The sequence below is a fragment of the Neodiprion lecontei genome, chromosome 7 (genome assembly GCF_021901455.1).
Source record: "Neodiprion lecontei isolate iyNeoLeco1 chromosome 7, iyNeoLeco1.1, whole genome shotgun sequence".
Lineage (NCBI taxonomy): Eukaryota > Metazoa > Arthropoda > Insecta > Hymenoptera > Diprionidae > Neodiprion > Neodiprion lecontei.
In genome coordinates, this window is record NC_060266.1 from 12480452 (window position 1) to 12506116 (window position 25665).

A 25665-nucleotide genomic window follows, 5' to 3' on the forward strand; every position below is an offset into this window, starting at 1 on the left:
GGGTCGATTCTGTACTAGGCGCAATGAAGGGACGATATGAAGCGACGCAACACGAAAGGTCGCTTGCGAAAGCGCCGCTATTATGAAAAGCGATTCTGTACCGAGTGCTATTTTGCGTCAGGCGTTACAAGCAAGCGGTTTCTCCGGCCCAATGGTTGCCTTGAAACCGTGGTTTAAACCTCCCCATTCTTAAAGAATGGGGACCTGATGCGCGGCAATATAACATAGTTTTTTCAGGTTACATTGCTGTTTGCAATAAGAATAAATAAGCTATTAAATTTTTTGTGATTTCGAGATTTGTAACATAAGAATCAACGTGCAAAATGAAGTAAGTGCGGAAATAATATATGAGGTTAATATTTACATGAAATTAATACATAAGTAATGAAATAATACGTATATATTAATATATAAGAGATCATAACCTTAGTTATGATCTCTAGAAAAGTTTTGTTTCATTGTTCGGTGTGTTACTTCTGTTAGCTATATTTATTCACAAAATTGCTATTAGAAAAATCGGTTATAAGACGTTATAAGACTAAGCATATTTATAAGATGATAACGGCAGGTTTTATGATGTCACATTGATATGAACATGGATTTGTTATAGTCCTACTGAAGTAGCAAAACGTTCCCACAAGCACAACAATAAACAAAGGAAATATTTGATCGAATATATACATAACCATAGAGAGTTTGTAGCAGGACGGCTTATAGGTGCTCGAGGAAAAGAAAAAGGAGATGAATTATGGTAGGCACTCACACGGGAATTGAACTCCTTAGAGTTTGAAAAAACACAAATTCAGTGGCAGAAAGTGAGTAAACTTCGAAAACCTTCATTCCTTATAAAAACGTTGATTTTTTTATCACTGGTTATTTGCAATTAGTGTAATTTTCTTATAGATAAAACGATAATTGATAAATTTTTTTATTCCCATTCACCAAGTTTCTACCAGGACTGAAATGAAAGTTTTGAAACGAGACTAAAATTTAACCAGATTACATTTACCTTGGTTCAAATGCAGTCTCGCTTCAAAACCTCCGATTTTTGTGACGGTGGAAACTCTGTTTTTGAAGAGCAGTTGTTATGGCGTTTTTTAGGCTTGGAAGGATATAAAAACTCGAGTCAGAGCCAAGGCTGTCGGCCTTAAAAATGCCCGCCTCAAAACTGGAAATTTTCCCATCGAATACAATACCCTCTCGGAAGAAGATTTGATGATCCTCGGAATGATAGGACCTGCTGCAACAGAAGGGTGCTGGATCCCTGATTCGATGCCTGAAGAGATGGTATGCAATGAGAAGGTTAAATACAAAAATTGGTTACAGAAGATACTCTTTTAGATAGATTACATACCGAGTATAAGAAGAGATCAAAATTGTGGCAAATAATTTGGAAAATGTGCGTGAGTAAACGAAAATAACTGATAGTATTAAAGTAAGTTTAATTTAACGCTGGACAAAGGAACTCATTTATATCGGATCAACTGCTTCAGCTCAGTCCCCATGAATGGTATACAAGTTAATCCCTTCCATTTAAATGATTGAAAAGCCAAACATTTTTATTCGTGTACATATTTCAGTCTGCAATTATACAACTGCTGGAAGCAGACGAGTCAGTGTTGAATGAGATATCTACTCATATATTGGTATTCGAAGAGTACGACATAGTTGCGAAAAACAGCATAATTGGTAAGTGTATGTCCCGAACGTGTATTACTAACAATAATGATCTATGATATGACGATGTAGCAATGTGTTTTATTCGTAGAATCAGACACGGCAATAGGAAAAGAGAAGGAATTCACTATACAGAATGTACAAGAATTTGATAAATTACAGCACCTTTCACAACCAAAAATATTTGTAGATGTTGTCTGCAGCGATGATGGCATAGGCATAGCATCATCATCGCACACACAGTCACACCCATCATTTCAGCAGACAATCCCAACATAAAAACAGCCACACGCCCTGTCAGTTCCCGGTGCAAGAAAGAAACCAGGCGAAAAGATAATGTCTTTAAGACAGTTGTTGAAATGCAAGAAAAGCAGAACGAAATACTTGAGGTACTTTTGCTTAAACTGTATATGAATAAATCCATCTGCAAATTATTATGCCAGTGGAATTGTGCAAATATTTGTACTTACATTTTTCAGAGAATGTCACAGGCGATGCTAATTTCTGCAAATAACGAATCCAAACGACTGGAGCTGGAGAATGAGAAGTTAGAAGTGAAGAGGCAGATATGCCAGGCTTTCAACTCGATAGCGGTAGCGATGACAGGATTCAATTAATCCCGATCATATTCGCATTAAAATTTATATTCTTAATAATATGAAACTATTATGTATAATTTCTTTTTTTCACACGGACCTGGTTTTGTTTTTAAGAATTTTGTGCCAGTGCCCAAAATATAGAAAGTTCGAAACAATATTGAGTGAAAGTGCGTGCATGGATTTGTTTGTGTATGCATATATGACATGCTCAGAAATTGAGTTGGAAAATAAAAACGCCGAATGAGTTCAGGTTGAATAAAGTTTTTAATTTTTTGAATTATTTTTTTGCACGCCCATCATTTTTGACTTGTTATGCACATTTTTTTGTTCGCTTTTTATTAAATTCCGTAGGATTGCCATGGAAACCTCAGAACACGGTCAGCCGTAGAGTAAATCACAAAAGTTACTTTTCATAGCGAGAAATAGATGAAATGGAGTAGGCTATAAGAAAGCAATACAAGTTTCAACTCACACGCTTTTCCTCATTTAAAAAAATACAAATTATTCACAATTTTCTTTATGTACAGGACATTTCAACGCCAAAGATATGGTATAATATATATATATATATCAAGTCTGACCACATACATACAATAGTGCTCAAAAGTATTTTGATAATATAACATTCGTTATTACTTTGATCAATTATTTTTCTTACTTTTCTTCATTTCTACTTCATTTTCGAGTAATCGAGAGTTCATTTTTAACAATTATATAGAACATCGAATTTGTTTCAACAAATAATATTATTGATTTTTGTAGTTTATTCTTGCATGTGATTAACTCAATTACTACCTTTGTCAAAATACTTTTGAGCGCTACTGTATTTCGTATGATTTTCCGGATTCTTCACGAAGTCACATATACACCGCCAAATACAAGTGCATAGAGTTGTCTTGTATAAGTTGCTGCTGTACACGGCGTCCCTCAGCAAGGCGTGCTCTTTCTTCAAGAGGTTCAGCAATATAAGGTCCGGGTGCTGGCATATAGCATCAGCCTGTGCGGAATCTTCCTCGGCGATCTCTTCAAATGGTATTCGATAATGCAAACGCATATTATGCAACATGGCATAAGCATTGATTATTCTTCCCGCATATCAGGCTCGTACATTATTAAACGTTGCTGAAGCAGAAAAAATATAAAACGACAATGAGAATAATTGGCGCCAAATTGATTTCATAACTGTTGACTATTCTGACCACAAACTCTCATGTGACAAGCATCTCCATACCGATTTGAGTGCACCAAAACATCGCTCTATAACTGAGCGGGCACTACAATGTGCAGCGGCATATATGTATATACTCAGGTAATCCATTTGGAGCATTCGGTATTGGTGTTAAAAGCCATGGTTCCAAAGGATAGCCTGAATCACCTAGATAGTAAGATAGGTAGATTAAATTGGGAATATATACCTTGTGAGAAGGAAACAATAAAATTTACATGCTGATTCCGAAATTACTAACCCAACAACCATATTTGCCTCTCGCCTTGCCTGTGACACAGCTTCATAAGATCGCGCGCAGGTGACTGCATCCAAATTTTAGCATCATGACGTGATCCTGGGAATCTGGTGCTCACATTTAAAATACGCAGTTCTGGTTCACAAATCTGAAAACAGCATTTTGATTTGAATGGGTTCACTATCGACAGTGGAGTGTATTTTGCATTATTGTTTATGGATAGTACCAAAAAAATAATAATAATCAAAAGCACCCGCTTATTTACATTCCGTGACAATCTCTTGAAACTATACATACAATGCGCATGCGCGAGTTTTATCGGCTGCTAGGACAGGCTGGCCACTTCGAGTTTCAGTTGTCAAAGTCTGTTTCTGGCGGCGATGTAGTTCATACGAATTTTTGAGGTTAGAATCTCAAACAGTCGAGGTAGTGACTCGGAAAGTTGATGCTAATGCTCTTTGAAAATTGGCTTTATTCGACTGAAATGAGAAATATGTTAAAATGTTGGGTGCTTGGAAGAAACGCAGCAGGTAGGTGGGAACATTTTATTTGATCACTTTTATTATTTCGTACATTAGAAATAACAATGAAATTCTTTTCTATCAACAGGTGATACGGCCAAAATAATTACATCTCTAATATTTACTGTTAATTGCCTATTCAATTTATCACACGTACAAAGATCATCGCCACTTTCAAGCAACTAAGCAACTTTCTCACTCTCTTGTGATTTCAGGTGGTAATATTGAATTTCATCACTTTTGAAAATGAGACATTAAACCGAGCGTTCAAGAAATTTAAATAACTCACTATCTGTAACAGAATGGTGAATTTTTTTTTTTCTTGAAAATAGTTCAACAAAACTTACAAATAGTCGATAGTCAATGTATTTTTTCCGATCAATAAATTATTGCTACTACTATTAAAAATTTTCTAATGATCATCAAAGTTCATTTCGCAAATTTTCAATGATGTTCGATTGAATAAATGAAGGGAACCTAATACTCAAATTGAAAATTCAAGTAATATTAGATTTATTAAAATGATTTCTGTATTTCATGTTAGTGCGGTTCGAAACAAAGAAAATCTAATCGGAAGCGTAGCAACCAGGAACGTAGATCACATCCTATGACACAAGTTGAAAAACAACTTTCTCAAAATGCGCCTTAACGTCACAATTAGCTTCAAGGACAATCATGTTTTAGAATAATGTCAGAAAATTATTACGAGGATATTGACTTATCGGATTCAAGATTGTGTCCCTTATTCCATCAAAATAAATTAATATCTAATTTTTAACGAAGTTTATGAAAATTTTTTTCCAAATAATGTAATCCGATATAATATCTTGTTCATAATCCTCCGAACATCACCTTGTAACAAGGATATTTGGAAAGAGTCCCTTTGTTGCAGGAACCATTATAAAATTCTTGGTTTTCAATTCGTGCTACTGAATAACTTCTGCGTTTCAGGTTCCATTTCCAATCTCAAAATCAGATTTCTTTTGCTCCAGACAATGCTAACATGAAATGCAGAAATAATTGCGGTAAATGGAGATTCACAAGCTTTCAGTCTTAGCGTAGGACCCTATAAAGAGTCTAAAATTGAATTTGGTTTTAAGTTATCGTGCAACTAGCTAGCCTGATGACACCGTCAACTAAGATTAAATTTAAAGACATTTTTAACTGAAGTTATTTAACACTTCTAGATTTATATTGATTCAGTTTGCCTAGCAAAATTCAACCCCACAATCTAATTGAGGACTTGAAAAACTATTCATCTGAATTTAATGCCAAAGAGAGTAAAAGTAAGCTTCAAAATAAGATATCAAATTAAATGGCATAAAGTTTGAAAAACAATGCTGGTCAATAATAATGCTTGAATTACAATGGTGCACAGAATGATTCCTCGGTAGAACGAATTGGCAGTAACGTTCAAGTAACAAACTTATCGCTATTGGCTCGATCAAAGTAAAATGATGGGATATTCAGCCATTATCATCTGTAGTATATCCCGCTCTTCAATTTTGCCTCAACTGATGTTAAGAAGGTGGCGATGGCCTGATGAAATTCACTCTGGCATCTGATGTCTGACGGAACAACCAGGTTCGATGGTTATAATGATTGCACCGCTCGAGAAATCAGGATCCTTGCCACCTACACGTTTTGACCATCAGGTAAGGCATAATTTTCCTCGTGTTAATCAAAGTTTAAACTTTGAACCTGTTGCAAAAAAAAAATAATTTTGTCATTGAATCCATGTTAAAATATTGTAATAGTCAAAGATCACGTAATTAGAAATTTACCTACATGCTTCCATGCCTGACAAATTTAGTCCCGCTTTGACAATGAATTACTTCTTACCTGAAAATATTAGAAGCTATTATTATCAGACAGGATCTTTTGGTATTTTTTGATACTACTAATTTCCAATAAAATGCACGAAACATAAATCGTTAATGAGACGCATTTTTAATTTTATGTAAATAAAGAATCTGTTCACAATAAACTTTGTTTTTACTTACCTACCTCTGTTTGTCCAGACTCCCACTTGTTAATGACATTTCACATTGAATTTCAGATTTCTTCTTTCAATAAATAACACCCAATTTCTGTATCATTTGATATTTGCTTTTCCGTTAAATTCTTTATTGCGTCGGTTGAATATCTTCCGATATCGACCGCGGTATTGCTGAACGATACTGTTCTTCTTAAACAATTCACGTTACGTAAAAATAAACAGCAGCATAACCTCAATCCACGGCTTTACGCGCGAGAGATTTACAGCTTTAGTTTCATTTTGTGTACGTTGGCGCTCTGTTCAGCAGACGAAAACATTGCCGCAGCTGGCCACAGGGCGATTTCACCGACGAATGAGATTGAATTATTCAGCGCATGCGCATTGTATGTATAGTTTCAAGAGATTGTCCCGGTATTCGAGTGATTACCCGGTAGTGAACCCATTTGTTATGTATGATAATATACCTACATCAATTCTTCCATGCAATACACTTGTACTTCAATTTCAGCTAACCATTTGAACATTTGTAGGATGATAACCATGGTGATTCACAAAAGCTTTCTCATTCTCCTTAGGAGCAACGATTCCGACATGAGTGCAGTCTATTGCGCCAATTGCTCCAGGAAATGATTGTGGAGCATTAGCAAATTTTATTTTAGCTGCCTCTCTTTGCTCCGAAGTGGTAGGGAATTTAATCCATCGGCGAAACATATGATCGTTGATAGCAACGGACACTGATCTGATACACCGGCTGACTGCAGTCTGACTCAAAGCCAATGTAAAATCCTGTCCTATTGCTCTTTGATAAGAACCAACTGCATAAAACCGAATGGCGCAAAGAACCTGTAGGAAGCTAAAGAAAGCATCATTAATTGTGAAATTCTTTTATGATAAGCACACAGAATGCGCGTACGATAATATTTGCTCGTAACTCAATCGACATACTTTAAGATTATATACTTACTTGAGTTTCCACTGAAAGACCACTTGAGCGTTCACGTTGCAGATGTGGTCTCAGTTCTGTCACGAGATCCCTCACTAAATCTTTTGAAACTCTGAACAAATTTTTGAACTGAATATCTGGTAAATTGAATACATTCTGCTCATCGCGCAACCTCTTGCGGGTGACTCGTAACTGTAATATTGCTTTGTCCTCTTCTTCAAAGTCTGCTACATCAACGAGTAACATTACCATAGCCATCTAAAAATTCAATATTTGATACATGAGGTATATATTTTTTTCAACACATTACTATAATTTAAATCCTCTTCTCTGCAAATATTTTATATGGAAAAAAATAGAAACAACAGCACTTCACTGCTGTAAAGCATACCACGATTAGTGCAGAATTTACAGCACCTTATATTAATTGACGTACACTCGACATCATTGAAGTATTATATGTGAACTAAAACCAGACACTTTAAGGGAATGTGAAACTTCTACTCAGGCCCTATCCTCTCCCCAAATCTTAGATGCAGATTTTTTCAAAATGCGATGAGGTTTTGGGGATAAGAAAAATGTTGGCGGCCGAAAAATTTATAAACCTAGTCCGTAACATTTTTCTTTTTTTCAAAACATCAGCACCCATAAAAAAATTTGGAAACATTTTTCGATATCGGCCGTCGGTGTGTCACATACTCTTAAGGAGAGGCTCAAATCCCTCCTCTGCCTTTTAGCAGCGATTAGCGTGAGGGAAATGGAGCAAAAAACTCATAACATATTTCTCCCGTAAATGAATTACTAGAAACATTTAAAATAGTCAAGGCTTCTGCGTCTAGCTACTAGACAAACAGCCCAAGAATTCTAGTTTCCAATCCATCAAACGATCTTTCAGAAAAATTTGTTAGTATTAGATTGAAGTTATGTCGTACCGACCCCTCGCTTCAACCGTTTCCCCCTGTATTCTTAAGCTAATTACTCATTTACAAGTGTATCGTAGTTTCTTTTTACATCGTCCTTGTTGTACAATTTACACACATTTATATGATGCGCATCTTCTATTTAATAAAACTTTTGGTTTGCTTAGTTCTTAAAGTATACAGCGTAAATCGTATGTGCAGTGTACCTACATTTTAACACTCCGTTCACAAGTATCCAACAATACAAAAGATAATGTAGCGCGAAACACGAAAGTATGGGACTCTAACCTCACTATAACACATTTTCCACAAGTAATTCAATAATTCAAATGTTACATTTTACCTCACCTCACAACGCAATGAAAGACGCAATGACGATTGCACGGGATCGACACCCTGCGTAATATTCTGACGCTAAATATCATCACTGACGCAGTTACTGCGCCTATTTGAGATGGTACAGAATCGCGTCGTACGCAATATATAACGCTTCCGACGCTATGTCGACTTTGCGTCGGACGCTATTCTATTGCGCCTAGTACAGAATCGACGTCTAGAATGATTCACTTTATTCAAAAATCGATTAACGAAGAAAAGACTTACCGCGCTGTCTCGTTAGACCTCTCAAAAATTTTTGGTTGTATAAACCAAAACGCACTCATACATGAACTTACAGAAAAAAACAAAATATTAGCATAATGAAGATGATTTCATCCTATCTAACTAATAGAAAACTGTAAAGCGAATTTCTCAACGATATCTGTGATCCAATCCGACAACCACACGGTGTCCCGCAAGGATCGGTGCTAGGGCCAATAATCTTCAGCCTGTATATAACTGATGTCCCGCACTTAGCTAATCTCAGCTTGCAGCACGCCGATGACCTAATGATCCTAATCAACGGACACTCCACTACGAACAAAACACCTTACCGAGAGAAACACCCAAGAACTATTAAGCTACAAGCAAAAATTAGGACTGAAATATAACACTGTCAAAACTCAAGCTATAATCTTTAGATGATAACACAGTACACGCGACCAACGCAGTATCGACGTCAAAGACCAACTTACACGAAACATTGTAACGATCGTAGCAACAAGAAAATTGAGCTACTTCGGAATTACCAACTCGAGAACACTAAAAATAACACCGCAATCCTCGAAAAGACTTGCAATCACAAAATACGTTATCGATCGCCTTCAAGGCATCAAAGCAAAACTCTGAGGTGGACGCATACGTCAAATGGCGTGTGATCTGAGCGTGCGTTCCGCCGTCAATAAATTATAGGACGGAATATCTTCTACCACTATATAACAAAACGGCTCTAAAGAAAATGGAGATCTGCTACAAAAACGCACTAAAACAAGCTGTTAGACTACCAATATCTTTCCCAACAAAAGATCTTTGGCAGATGACTGACAAAAAACCATTCCTCGTACGCCTTAGCTAACTACGCCGAGACGGGCTAGAAAAGCTACGAAACCACGCATGTCCTTACCTAAAAGGATTGACACCAGACAACAAACGACCATACGGCAACCCAGCGGCAAAAAATAACAGTCTCTGTCCAACACCGTAACCCGACCAATGAAACTCATTTCATAATCACTATAAATACCCATCCTATTACCCAACTTCACAAGAATTGAGGTAAAATAATGTTGAAAAACAAACACGTAACTGGACAAAACTAGTAACATTTGACTGTTTTTTCAATATATCAAGAATAGATATAAAAGATATTCGTTTTTGCCAGATTATCAATTTATTGATAACTTGAAAAAACAGTAAAATGTTGCTAGTTATGTCCATTATAATTAAAAAAAAAATCATAAATGTCAATCAAATCACAATTAATTATACATAATATGTGAGTCAATTATGTAATTATAATTTTCTCCTTTATTCCACTTTCCTTAAAATCATTTTTGGGAAATAAGTTGTCCAACAGTTAATCTTTTTAGTGATTGAGTTTCAGCAAATATTACTCACAAGAAACATGTTTTTCACAAGTAATGTTTAAGAATGTATAATCATGAATATATAATAAATAAATATTTAATTATGACAGAAATGTATGACAAAAAAATGAAAAAAATGTTCGTAGTCATATTTTTCAGATTTTTTTTCCAAAAGATTATGTTAAAAATTGAAAAATCGTTATTCCATGGTTCATGAGGGCTTGAAACGTTTGCAATTTGACAAAGATTAATTTAAGATTTGATTTTTCCAAATACAGAATGGCGTATTTTCAGGAACGGAAAAGATATTGATTATTTTCGTTTCTGCTGGTTTTTATGATACCGCATATTTTTTTTTATTGAAACTACGTTCAATAACAAAACCTTTTTGTTCTTAATGTTTTTTTGAAATACACATTTTTCTGTTAGAAACTTAGTCTTGAATATAAAATTTTTTAAATCGACCGAGAGTGATTCTATCCAAACGAAGGCGGCAATTGAAAAATCCCTTGAGAACTATATTTCCAGACTCAAAACTTTTCAGAAAAAAAATATATGACTTAAATTTCCGACCCCATCGGTTTGGCTTGGTCATTTCTTTGTGAAATGTCCTATGTATTCATGCACGACACGCACATATTAAACCATAATAGTCTAGAGACCCTAGGGGCAAGAAAATCAACCATAAATATATAAACAGTAAGAACAACAAACACTAAACTAAAAAAAAAAATCCCAGTTGTACTACTGCAATTTTTATTTTGTAATTCTTTGATTTGGACGTTGTTTTGATTAAACTATGCACCTTATGTATCTCTAAGCTCGTGCTAAACTGTTCGCGAGAATAATTTCATCTTCATACCATAATTTTTACAGCAAAAATTGGAATAAATGATCCACAAAATAAAACTTCTTTATTTTCCTCTCCTCAAAGATGGTAACTACACAACCAGAACCGGGACCAGCGGGATCCGTGACCCCGGAGGAAAGTGGCACCACCTTTAGCAAACTCAGACAGCTCGGCAGCGGACTGATAACAGCGACCGGAAATGGTATGTAATGATTTTCCTTCCCTTGATGACAATTGTATACATCTTGTAACGAAAATTTGATGGACAATGTGAAACAAGTCGGGTGATTTGTGTATGTTTCTCAAATTGAGCGCTGCATTAAACCTGAGATGCTGTGGTTTTCAATACTACTTGACAATGGCCACCGACTGACAGGAAATACGACTGTTTTTCATGCAGCCACGACTGACAGTGGACTTTACCGAAAGGCGACGATTGAGACGGATGGCGTTTTCAACCAAACGTACATGACGACTACCGATCAGCAAACGACAAATGATAAATTAGTGGCAATGCGACTCTGCTACACGTCCCGAATAGCACAGCACAATTTAAATAACACGTATTATTTTTTTCGGCGGGTAAACGGTCTAAAGGGGTGAAATCAACCTCCAAAGGTGGGAATCCCCAGTGGTAGTTTCATAGTTTCGCATACTTCCAGTTCCCATATTTGAATGAAACCAGTAGGAGAATGATTCTTATGGCAAATAATGACGGGGTTGAATAGTCGAAGGTTGAAAAAATTCAATAACTAAAAAACTATTGTTCGGATTTCAGTGAAATAATTTCATTTAAGACAGCAGAAAAACGTAGGGGATACATGTTTTTGCGTTTTTTAAAATAACGTCACTCAGGGGGTGAACCATCTTAATACACGTGCAGCCGAATTCCCATTAAAATCGCACTATTTTGCTTCGATTTGTCTTATTTAACATCACACAGCTCTTTCTTAGCAACAATTTAGTGATATTGTTAATACGAAGATGCCGCGACTTGCTGTGGCAAACCTATATGGCCCCCGGCGTTCCACGTGCGTGTGCAGTGCCGTGCAGTTCTCCTCTAAAATACTTAAACTGTTAGTTCTGTATAAGAACGGATATTGCTACTAGCCTTCTTTTACGAAAGTGGGGCTTTGAGGATTTCATTGAAGCTTTCAGAGGTAAGTGTATTCTCCTTATTCACGGATTTTTGCTTATATAAGTAATTAATGCTGGCAAGGCACGTTGCTGTAATCCGCTTTGTCGAGAATATATTCTGTATTTAGCGCTTTTCTGGAATTATTGTCATCGTGGAGATGAATATATTTTACGAAAATTATCTCATCTACATAAATTAATTTTTAAATTTCAGTGGTTGAGTTAGGCGTGCAGGTAAACGATGCAAACAATTCTGCTAAACACAGTTCTCTCCTATATAAGCTGTTCACTAATCCATGTCCTTCGAAGCACGTGCTGTTGCAGTGCAACACATGCCAGATACTTATATTGACAATGGACTTAGTCAGCCGTGATATCGCAATGATTTTTTGTAAAATTTGATTGATAAATAATGTTTGTTTGAGAGGTGCAGTGACAATTTTATTTGTTTTTAATTTTTTTGATCAGGACAAAATGATTTCGTGCGCCTGACTAAATTTTTTTTGTTACGATGCTCAACTTGAATTTACAAAAGAATATGTTCAATACACGTTATGTTGAAGTTAGTAACGTTACCGTAACGATTCGTGATGAGGAAAAGCCGTTATTTCGCAATTTTGGAACTGTTTGAAATTCAGTAAATCGTAATACAAGAAAACATACTTAAGGGAGCTTTCCAGTGTGAAATTTTCAAAAAATCGATTTTTTTTTTTTTGCTTTATCGAATAGTATACACTCTTCCGAATATTCCCTGAAATTTCCATGCCGAAATTCAGATTATTTCGGTTACTGTACAGCATTTCTTGGAAGAACGTAACGGAGCGCTACAGCTGCCGCGTCGGCCGTCTGCCCGTGCGACCGTCATTTCTATTGTCTCGTTACTACCTGCACGTACATGAACTTGGTTCGCCAATTGTCGAAAATGTGAATTCGGACTATTGCATAATTTGCCGTTAATTAGCCGTAAATTAGTCGCGCGACTTATTTTTTTGTCGCACTCGATTTTCAAAAAAAAAGCGGTGTACGGGCGCGAACACTCAAAACAATAACGAGAGCTTCAATCACTGTGTATGGCAACTAGCCCCAAAGCACGTATTCTGCGGCAAGCAGATAGTAGAAATCGCTACGCAGTGTGCTGTGTGCACCTTCAATGAAGGTTACGACCCAATTTTAAAAATTTTGGAGACGATGGGATGCACGATAGGGCCGAGCGCCGCAGATTTCACCGCTAAGTACAAGAATGCGCGCATCACCCAGCAAACCGCCGGGCGTCCCTGGATAGCAAAGAGGCGAGGACAGCTCGTCGGACTGAACAATCCATTGAGCACGATCTTTTCGAAGAAGCAGAAGGGATATCGTATGGACCTGGCATCGCTGATTGACCGTAAGTAAACGATTTACCTAAAATTTCCGCACTTGAAACTTTGAACGCGTTTTTCTCGAAACAGCATTTTTCAAAACGGTGTCCAACTTGGAGGGCAGAGTTTTAAAGCTATCGAGTTGAATTTTTTACACAATATACTTAACGTCATTGTTTATCGTGCTATGGAAGCTTTTTTTTTTTTTTTGACATCTTCCTATTTTTTTGTAAAAAAAACTGCCAAAAAAAATGCTAAAATCGATACTTTTTTTTCAAACCGGCGCCATTTTTGCAAAAAAAAAAAAAAAGTAAAAAGCCTCCATAGCACGAAAGCCAATTATATACCGATCAATAATCTTTTTGTGTTTTTTATTTCAGATCAAAATTGTGACCCCCAACGTGGACACTACATCCAAGTGCATTTTCTGCAACAATTGTTTCATCATTTTTATAGATATTAATTAATAAATAAATCGATCTTTAAAAAATTGTTTTGTATTCTTCAATACCCAATTACTATACAAAAAAAAAACCAGACCGATTAGATTATTTTTTCTTTAAAAAAAAAAATCGCGAAAAACAGCGATTTTTCGGGCTGTCACACTGGAAAGCTCCCTTAAGCACATTTTGCAATCTCAGTTCCTTCAAAATTATTATAAAAATGAAAAAATAGTGATTTTTTCTCAACATTTTTTTATTAATCTTCCTTTTACCTACTCACGTACTTTGATATTTGAATATTATGGAGAATTAAAAAAATTTTTTCATTCAACCCTATAATGTTGATCATAAGTTGAAAAATTATTTTAACTCTACTAAGCAGGCCGAAAAATTTTGCAGGTGAAAATCGTTCCTTTCATGTAATTATTTAGACCTCTCGCCTTATTCATTGCCCCTATTTTAACAACTTACAATAAATAATTAATTTATGTACACTCAGAGTAAAATGTGGTTGACTTTACTATAAAAAACGGTGTGCTGAGGGGAGAATACGAATTTATAGTTGATAGAACCTATTGCATTATGTTGTTCCGAACTACAAACTTATATTTACATTTGAGTCTCGTCGCGAAGAGACACATTTTTGACAGTGTGTGAAGCTTATTGATACGTGCACACATGTGCTATATGTGGAATTTTGTGAATTAAATTCACTTAACCACTTAAACGGCAGGCCGTTTATTATTGTTGATATGAAATACCACATATCATATTAGCGAGAAAAATTTGCTGGATAAGAGTGCAATATCGAAATCTTGCGGTCAGCGCGGCTAGGTGGTCTAGTGGAGTAAGTCTCCGGTAAAGCATCTCTGGATACCAGGTTCGATTTCTGGCTCCGTCATTAATTTTTCAAAATCACCAAATTTTCGAATTTCACATTCTTTCAACAATATTCTTCTCGTAAAAAAATGATTTGCACATCCGCATATCATTCATTAGACGGCTTTGCTTGTCTTACGTGGCTTCCCATCAAGAAGCAAGAATTTCAGATGTAAACATTTCACCTACACATTATTTTCTCACTGGTGCTTGAAGAGACGAAAATTTCTTAACACACACATACCCGGGCACATGAAAACAAAATTCGAAACTCACTGGTGATGAGAGAAATTAACCACAACAGAGTCAGGGCGGCTAGGTGGTCTAGTGGAGTAAGTCTCCGGTAAAGCATCTCTAGACGCCAGGTTCGATTCCGAGCTCCGTCGTTAATTTTTCAAAATCGCCAAATTTTCGAATCTTACATTCTTTCATTATTATAGTCCCTTTGACGTCCTTGCGTCAACTATAAGTGTATGGTAAAATTGATATTGTGTTTATAGTGCGCCAAACGATAACTTGAGTATATTTCACCGTAATAATTATCGGCACGACTATGATATCTCAACTATATAAATTTTCAACTATATGTGCAAATTTTTCTCTCAGTGTATTTAATTATTTATTGGAGTGTACTCCTTAAGAAACGACTTGAGTTATAGGGCCCGGCACGGAAATTATATGAGGAGTAAAATCAAGTTTAACACGAAAACTTGAGGCGTTATAGAAAGAGACAAACATATATTGAACGTGCAAAAGAATGAGATGGAATACATTACACAGCGTATCCTATACTCGAGGTCTCTTCTTTGTGCGGTGCTTCGTAGTCTCACTGTATAGTTCACTACCTCTGGTCTGAGAGTTGAATGTGTGCGTATGTTTGTACGTGTGTGTTGTATGCCTGCGTATGAATTTATAAGACGTGACGTTATCACCTCAAAATATTCGAAAATATGGAAGAAATTGATTTAGATGATAATGAAGAAAAATCCGAAAAACACATGGATGTGGTTAATTGGTAAGCTCATCGTTTAAATTTATGAATAATATACATTCCAAATACGAACAACTAGATCTTTTATTTAGTGTTTTCATTATTTTTGATCAATTAATTTAATATATTTTATATTTATATATTATTTTCATTACTTGTATTAACCCTTAGCGGCACACATTTTTCCTCACTTACTATCGACTTGAATTTTGTACTCGAAGGTTTTTGGGTCGCTGATTACGAATCTGCACTCAAAAGTTAGAAATTCAAGATGGCGGATCCAATTTGGCGGACCAAAACGCAAAAAGTCGTTTGACAAGAGCGAAATTTGGTACCCGCGGGTTTTCAGGATCGCTAATTACGAATCTGCACTCAAAAGTTAGAAATTCAAGATGGCGGATCGAATATGGTGGATCAAAACGCAAAAAGTCGTTTGACAAGAGCGAAAGTTGGTACTCAGGGGTTTTCCGGGTCGCTGAGTACGAATCCGCACTCAAAAGTTAGAAATTCAAGATGGCGGATCCAATATGGCCGACCAAAACGCAGAAGTCGTTTGACGAGAACGAAAGTTGGTACACGGGGGTTTTCGGGATCGCTAATTACGAATCTGCACTCAAAAGTAAGAAATTCGAGATGGCGACAAAAAGTCGCTTGACGAAAGCAAAAGTTGGCACTCGAAAGTTTTCGGAGTCGCTCATTACGAATCCGCACTCAAAAGTTAGAAATTCAAGATGGCGGATCGAATATGGCAGATCAAAACGCAAAAAGTCGTTTGACAAGAGCGAAAGTTGGTACTCGGGGGTTTTCCGGGTCGCTGAGTACAAATCCGCACTCATAAGTTTAAAATTCAAGATAGCGGATCCAATGTGGCCGACCAAAACGCAGAAGTCGTTTGACGAGAACGAAAGTTGGTACACGGGGGTTTTCGGGGTCGCTTATTACGAATCTGCTCTCAAAAGTTGGAAATTCGAGATGGCGACTCCAGATACTCTTTCTATGATATCTTTAGCTTTGTTGAAATATGAGGTACGATTCAGATTCTGAAAGTCAATTTCATACGGATGAATAGAAAATATCTATTTAGTAGCTAAGTTCAGTGACAAACGATGAAAATCATCTTTTCTTCACGAAATCCAGTAATCAATTGCCTGATTCCTATCATACTGTATCATGGGTAAAGATGAACAGTCTACTCTATAAGCCAGGAATAGTTATAAATGTAGGATCTAAGGATGGTTTGCCTAGTGTTGCCATTATCACGCTAGTTTGTCTTGATATGAATGAAGAAATATTCTTTATAGTTCGTATGAGTAGTACAGCAAGGCCGGTTCTGGATACAAACACCTTCTTTACCGACTGAGCCGCTCCGCGCAGCCCAGACTCAAACCCTTTTCCGCGATGAAGTCACAGTCTGACGTACCGAAGGTCAATTACCGACAGTTGTATCGATCGAGGGTCAAAATCGTGCTGTTTTACCTACAATCTTACCGACAGTTGTATCGATCAAGGGTCAAAATCGTGCTGTTCTACCGACAATCTTACCGACCGAAGGTCTGTAGTGCTCGCCTGTCCCACGATAGGACTGCTGATGTGTAACATGAACCACTCCGAATTCCTTTCCCACGGTAGGACTGCTGACGTGTAACGTCAACCACCTCACATTCCTTTCCCACATTATCAACCACCTCACATTCCTTTCCCACGTTATCAACCACGTGACATTCCAAAATTAATGGTTCCGAGAATTGTTTGTCCCAACGTCGCACCGAAATCCTTTGACCGCATACCGCTCGCCGTCGAAACTTGTCGAACGCATTGTTTTGTCTAACCACCTTATCAACCACGTGACATTCCAAAATTAATGGTTCCGAGAATCGTTTTTCACTTACTCGGTTTGATATCCAAGGTCGACCGATAGTCGCGGTACAGAGCCTGCGGTGTCGGGTTACTATCGCTCTTGGAATGCCAAAAGGTGCGCGCGCATCCGTACAGCTGCCTTATAAAAAAGGACGCTCATCACTGCAAACGATCATTACGTCACAAGCTGTCAAGCATACGTGAGGAAAAAGCTCAAGATGGAATCCGCGAAGTGTTTGAGATTGATCGATGTTATGAAATCGGCGTTCAAGATTTTATCGGAAAAATCGTCGCCGGCAGAAATTGCAAAATGGATTCGACTCGGAACCCAAAATATCAGGCTTTTGAATAAAATCTTACGCAACAACGCCTCAACGATCGGGGAGAAGACAAGAATTTTGACTACAATTGGAATTCTGAAATCGTTGACAGTCAAATTTCAACAATTGCAGAAAGTGGGTGACGGATTACGAAGCTGACGAAGAAGCGATCGAGTACGGTGGGAAGATTTGGAATCAGCTTTCGAGAGTAGAATTCGAACTGGATCCATCGTCAATTTGAAGCATAAAGATGTGGAGAGATTTCTAGAAGACGCAAAGGTACTAGCTGTGACGAGACTGAAAAACGCTCTGAAAAAAGACGGGAGCTTGAAAGCCAACGTTATCCTGGCTTGTAAATTTGAACTCAGAAAAGTTGATCGCACGGTGGAAGGGATCAAATTTTTTAATACGAGAAATGAAATCATCCTCCAGACAACGGATATTAACGAATGATTCATCGAAAACGCGACGGAGCGTTTGTTGAAAAAGGTGGAAGATTTCCAGGAAAAGGATTCAGGCTGGTCGCTGACCGAAATAATCAATTTGACTGTGAATATCAACAAGTACGTGCCACTACGAGGCGGTGTCTTCACATACACACCACTACCCAAAGATATTCAAGATAAGAAAGCTGTCGTCAACATCTGTAACAGCGACTCGTATTGCTTCCTCTGGTCGGTCACCGCAGCTCTGTTCCCAGCCGACAACAATCCCAGTAAAATTACTTCGTATCCACATTTCAGCTCAGTGCTACGGTATGATGGTATAACGTTTCCTATGTCTCTAGACAAAAACACCATTTCAAAATTTGAGAAGCTTAACGACCTATCAATTAACGTTGATGGTATAGACCAAGGTGATCGGAAAAAAAGTGAAATAGTACCGATTCACCTGAGTCAGAATAAGTCTGATAAACCTGTAATTCATCTTTTGGCGATAGGAACTGAAACCACTGACGATGACGATGATGATGAAATGGTAAATTATGAAAAAAATAGAATCTTTCATTTTACATGGATTCGAAATCTGTCTCGATTAACAAGTTCCCAAATTTCCAAACGCGCACATCAGACGTGGTTATGCGATAGGTGTCTGTCTCATTTCAATTTCGAAAGATGTTTGTTGAAGCACCGAGCTGATTGCATGAATTTAAACAAAACCAAACTTATTCTACCTACAGATGAGGAAAAAATACTGAAATTCAAAAATTTCAAGCACAAAGAAACCGTTCCATTCTGCATTTACGCGGATCTCGAATGTTTACTGCAACCCACACATGAAAGTTTTGGGGAAAATAGAACAATTTATCAGAAGCATCTTCCGTATAGTATAGCTTACTATCTACATTGCGCGTTTGACGATTCGCTTTCAAAATTCAAAATTAATCGTGGAGAAACTTGCATCCAATGGTTTGTGAACGAGTTAAAGGAATTGGCACTTTCGTTAGATGGATATTACAAGACTGTTGTACCGATGGAACCACTAAATTTCAATCAGATCAACGAATTTGATTTGTCGGCGGTCTGTCATATTTGTGAAAAACCGTTTACGCTCACAGACGTGAAACATCGGGATCACTGTCATTTCACAGGAAAGTACCGTGGTGCTGCTCACCGCAGCTGTAATCTAAATTACCAAAATTCGCACACCATCCCAGTGATATTCCACAATCTGTCGGGTTACGATTCACATTTCCTGATCAAAGTACTGGCTACATCGTTCGAGGGCACAACTGAGCTTCTACCCGTAAACAAAGAAAAGTACATTTCATTTACAAAATACGTCGAGGGGAAAGATATAAAGTTTAGATTCGTAGATTCGTACCGCTTCATGCCCAGTAGTCTTGAGAAATTAGCAACGTATCTCGGTGATGATCAGAAATCAATCACACGAAAATTTTATCATAGGTCAGATAAATTTCAGTTATTGACTAGGAAAGGTGTCTTCCCGTACGAATACATAGACAGTTGGGAGAAGCTCGAGGAGAAACATTTACCAGCCAAAGAACAGTTCTATTCAAAATTGAACGACCGGAATATATCAGACGACGATTACGCGCATGCGTGCGACGTATGGCAAACTTTTAACGTTCAAACCTTGGGAGAGTATTCGGACTTGTATTTACAGACGGACGTGTTTTTACTGGCCGACGTTTTTCAAAACTTTCGACAGAGCTGTTGGACGACGTACAAACTGGACCCGTTACATTACTACACAGCGCCCGGTCTGTCGTTTGATGAAATGTTAAAATGTACAGGCATCGAACTCGAGTTTCTCACCGACATAGACATGGTTATGTTTATCGAAAAAGGTATTCGTGGTGGTGTATCACAGTGTTCGAACAGATATGCAAAGGCCAACAACAGGTACATGGGAGAGGAATTCGATCCTGAGGTCGAAGAATCTTATCTCATGTACTTTGACGTTAATAATTTGTACGGTGCTGCTATGAGCTTTGCTCTGCCATACAGTTCCTTCGAATGGTTATCAGACTTCGGACAATGCGACGTTCTTACCATCTCGGACGATGCAGAGTTTGGTTACGTGCTGGAGGTAGATTTGGAATATCCTGCGGAACTGCATGAAACTCATAAGGATTTACCATTGTGTCCGGAGCACTATGTACCTCCGATTTCGACCAATAAACAGCCAAAATTGACACCCACGCTATTTTCCAAGAAAAACTACGTTGTTCACTACCGCGTTTTGAAACAATGTTTACAATTAGGTTTAAAATTACTCAAAATTCATAGAGTTCTCAAATTCAAGCAAACTCCGTGGCTGAAAAAATATATAGATTTAAATACCGATTTGCGAAAAAAATCTGACAACGAATTTGAGAAAAATTTTCACAAGCTAATGAACAACGCAGTTTTTAGCAAAACTATGGAAAACGTGCGAAAGTACAGAGATGTTCGATTGATCACCGAATGGGATGGACGGTACGGTGCGAGAGCTACCATAGCCAAGCCTAATTTTCACAGCTGCACCGTTTTCGACAAAGATATAATTATCGTTGAAATGAGTAAGATGAAAGTCAAGTTGAATAAACCATTGTACGCAGGTTTCTCCATCATGGATCTAGCTGAAACGTGCATCTATGATTTTCATTACAATTATATTAAACAGAAATTCGGTAACCGAGCAAAATTAATGTAGACAGATACAGATAGTTTGATTTACAATTTTACCGTCCCCGACATATACGAACGTATGAAGGAGGACTTGCATAAATTCGATACTTCTGATTATCCGCTCGACAACGCTTATGGAATGCCTCGAGCGAACAAAAAAGTTCTCGGTTTGATGAAAGACGAGAACAACGGCAAAATCATGCTCGAATTTGTAGGGTTAGGAGCTAAACTGTACGCGTTCCGAGTCATGGGAGATGAGACAGACACTAAACGTGCCAAAGGAGTCAGAGGATCAGCGTTAAGAAAAATAACCTTTAACGATTATTTGGACTGTGCGTTGAAACGTGAAAATCTATCCTCAAATCAGCATTTGATCATGAGTCGAAAGCACGAGGTATACACCGTAGAACAGCAGAAAGTAGCACTGAGCTGGAATGACGACAAGCGGATCGTGTTTCAAAATACAACCGACACGCTTCCGTGGGGCTACAAGCCTACACCTTAGCTTTATAACTTTACCGTGTCTGTCGATTGTCTAAAAAGACGCATACTTGTTGTGTGTCGGATATAAAATAAAGAGGGACATACGTTTTTACAAAAAAAAAATTTATTGATTAAAATGTTACATGTCCGATTCGTTTATCCAACTGTTGTGTGTATTGTCAAAACCTAACCATTTAACGTATATTTTTCTTCCACGCTTCTTGAGCACCTTCTCCACCAGATAGATATCCGGATGCTTGACCTTGAGGAGCTCTTGTTCGTAGAAACCACCAGCGATGGGTTGATCTCGGTAGTCTTTGAGCTTGTACGTCACAGGATGAGTATTTTCCACTCGACTTATCGTGAATATTTCAGTCGTCCAATTGGGAGTGTAACCTTTCTCGAAGACATTTTTGAATTTGCTGATTCGAACTTTGTCGCCGGATTTGAACTTTGCCGATACGGTAGGTATCGCTCGAAGCCCTCCGTAGGCCTGACGTAACAACAGCCTCTCGTTTGCAACGGTGACATCCGACGGTTTCATTCTTATGGTTCGGTGTTTGACGTTGTTGTAAGCCGAAACCAAATCGGATAAGATATCGAGCCACTTGTAGCTTCCTTGCATGCTGAACCGTGTCCACATTTTACCTTTCAGCGTGCGATTGAAACGTTCACAGATCGAAGCCTTCAAATTACTGTACGTGGAGTAAAGTTTGATTCCGTAGCGTGTCATAAGCGATTCGAATTTCGAGTTGTAAAATTCCGTTCCTCTGTCGACGTGTAAATTTTTCGGTACCCGTCCTTGGACAAGCACAGATTCCATTGCCTTCGTGACATGATCTCCAGACTTGCTCTTTATCGGTACAGCCCACGCATACTTTGAAAAGATATCAATGACTGTGAGCATGTACTTGTAGCCTTTGTTTTGTCCAGCGTACGACGTCATATCAACAAGATCCGCCTGCCAGGTCTCGTCGATGCCGCGCACGTCTACACGTCGACGCGGGTAATTCCGGCGTGCAGGCTTATGCAGTTCCGTCACCAGTGCTTGCTTTTCCTCGTTCATATTCCAACGCTATTAGTCTGGTGTCCAATTTGGAAATGATTTCCGCGTTTCGAATCGACAAGTCTCTGCCTGTTTTAAAGTCTGTGTAGAAGGTATCCAAGGCTTTCTCCGTGGTGATCTCCAAAGCTTTGATCATTTGATCGAGGTTGTCGATGCGTTTTTGCAACACGCTGGATTTTCGTCTCAAGGTTTTTAAAGTTACAGCATTGTTCGGCTCTGCGGGATCCGCGACGTTGCACAGTCTCTTGTTCCGTATATCGTAATGCCCGTCCGCTGTTATTTGAAACCCGACACCCGGAGGACCGCGAATGCCCGCGGTCGTGTTTTTATTCAGCTGACGTCCAAACACGTCGTCGCTCATCTCGGTAATGAATGCAAAAATGACGGGAGCTGCTTAATAAATGATTCCTGCTTCGCGTAGCTCTTCGATAATGGAGATTATTTCGTTATTGTGACTCGGATTTCCCGCTGCCTGAGATGCCAGGAGTAAACGAAGACGCTCCACCAACTCGTTTGGATCATCCCAGAAGACGTATTCCGTTTCAACACCTTGTCGAGTGATCATAGCTTGCGGAAGTAGACCTTTACCCTTTCGGCGAGGTGACGGAGAATAATCCATTAATTCGGCAATGACATTTCTAAATTTGTAACTGTTATCGTTTCGAACAGCCCCGTCGGATGAGTAATACTTCTCATGCGCGTTCGTTGCGAGGATTATGTTTTTAAAATTTTCCCGATCTCCGGCGCTCACAGAAGAACCGTCGGGCTTCTTTTTGAACAAAAGTTCCAGCAAACCCTTCGTTTTCGGGTAACGCGTGTCGCCAACACGAACGTAGTCACTCTCAAAAGATATCAACGAATCACCGATCATCAGTCCGTTTGAGAGGTTGCGTACACCGTACACGTTGTCCAATTCGCCTTTTGTCTTCGCATCTCTCATCAGTGCAAAATACTCGTCCTCGACCGGTGTTTCTACGACTGTTTCATCCCCCGCCGAAGCAAAGGAATCGTCCATTTCCGAGACAGTTTCATTTTTCGTTTCATTTTTCATCTCCTTTATTTCTTCTTTAATTTCTTCCACCTCTTGTTTGACAGGTTTGGTGTCTTTTGTAACATTCACCAGTTCTTGCAACGGAGTCACTACTGGTTTGAAAACGTCACTCAATTTCTGAGTCGTAGATTCCCTGCCCGACTTGAGCAATCTGTGTTTTCGACGGATCGCAGCACTTGCTTGAGCGATCTGATGTAGGACATCTTTTTGCTTGGAAATTTCAGAGCTCTGCATGTTGACGTAACTGAGTCTGCAGCGCTACTGCGTCTCTCGCTCGAAAACGGTAAATTTTATTCCTTTTCCAGGCTAACGAAAAAATCGAATCCCCTCCTGTATCGTCCTTCGTTGAGCTCACTGTCTTTGTCGATCACCAGAAACCCGTACTTCTCACCGTTCCAGCATGCAGAGCACACACTTTCAAACTCTGTGTAAGACATATCGGTGTTCACATGATCGTTGTATACGTGTCTCAGGTTTATATCGTCTTGTTTGAATAACACGAGTAAGTTTACGTTGTCGCGCACGAGATGTTTGGGAATACGCGCGTACGTCTGACAGAGATAGAAACAGTCAACGTCGTAATGTCTACCCATGCAAAAGTAGGCTCTAATATTGTCCTGCTTCTCGCACGCTACATCGTCAAATATGATTATTGAGTCGGGCCGTGCTTCTTCCGGTGGAATCACTTGCTCACGCTCGGTAAACGCAAAATACTCCGTATTCTCAACATGGTCCAGCAATTGCTTCAACAATCGGTATTTAGGTTGGTTGAGAGATTTCGAGTAGATGTAGATATTTTCAAATCTGAGTCCGTTGGGATGGGTTATAAGTGTGAGCAACGCATTAGTTTTACCACAATTCGACGGTCCACAGAATATCGCACGTACACTGTTCGGGAGTAATTCACCGTGCCGTTTGTGCTTTTCGACATTTTGCTCCGAAAGTTTGTCAAAATTCATCACGGGAAGCTTGGTAGGTTGTTTGTCAAATCGCATCTCGGACATGACTGATCGGATTTGCTATAAATACCCCGTTTCAAAGCACTTTTCTTCAGTCAACGCACGAACATGATCGCGTACAGAGGTAAACGAAGCAGCAGCAGGCGGCAACATCGTGGCAAGGGTCTGGTGAATAGAATCATCAACAAACTTCCGATCGAGTTGCATGTTCCCGGTTACCAATACTGCGGTCCCGGTACGAAGTTGACGAAAAGACTCGCGAGAGGCGATTCCGGTATCAACCCTCTCGATGCAGCGTGTAAGGAACACGATATAGCGTATTCGAAAAATCGTGAGAACCTTGAGGTTAGAAACGAGGCTGATAGGGTGTTGGCTGAGAAAGCTTGGAAACGGGTTCTCGCAAAGGACGCAAATTTGGGTGAGAAGGCAGCCGCTTGGGCAGTAGCTAATACAATGAAAGTAAAATCAAAACTCGGAATGGGAATGCGAAAGTCAAAAAATGTGACCTTGAGAAAAATTGTAAATGCTGCAAAACGTTCCATGGTTCCAAGCAACGATGCAAAAGTAGCTATCGAATCTGCGCTAAAGGGAGCTGAGAACGCCGTTAAAAAAGCGGGTGGTAAATGTAAAGTGCCAACACCTCGCGTCCTACCGGTACCTTCGAAAGTCGGTGGTTTTCTACCGTTTCTGATTCCTATTTTTGCCGGTCTCAGCGCTACGGGTGCGTTAGCCGGCGGTGCGGCAGGTATAGCAAAAGCTGTGAACGATGCGAGCGCGGCTAAACGAGAATTGGAGGAAAGCAAACGACACAACAAAACTATGGAGGCTATCGCGTTGGGCAAAGGGCTTCACATGAAACCGTACAAAACAGGTCTTGGTCTCCATCTTTCAAAAAACTAGATGCGACGCTACCACGTCGAGCGTTGACTGATTGGGACTTGTTGAAATATGCAAAAATCTTGAGGGTTCCGCATTTCCGCGGTGTTTTCATGCGAAACGAAATGCCCGAAAACGGTCCACGAAAAAACGAGTCAGCTATAATCAACCTTGA

At 38.7% G+C, this 25665-nt stretch overlaps 1 protein-coding gene across 2 annotated transcripts in view; it reads left to right on the forward strand.

Annotated features, from left to right (window-relative positions):
- The window catches only part of LOC107217405 (regulating synaptic membrane exocytosis protein 1), a 1749170-nt gene that overhangs the window by 377126 nt on the left and 1346379 nt on the right, over positions 1-25665 (forward strand). For both annotated transcript variants that reach the window (XM_046745888.1, XM_046745889.1), the window contains exon 3: positions 11021-11138. In XM_046745888.1, coding sequence (XP_046601844.1) covers positions 11021-11138 — 118 coding nt within the window. The remainder of the gene's footprint in view (positions 1-11020; positions 11139-25665) is intronic.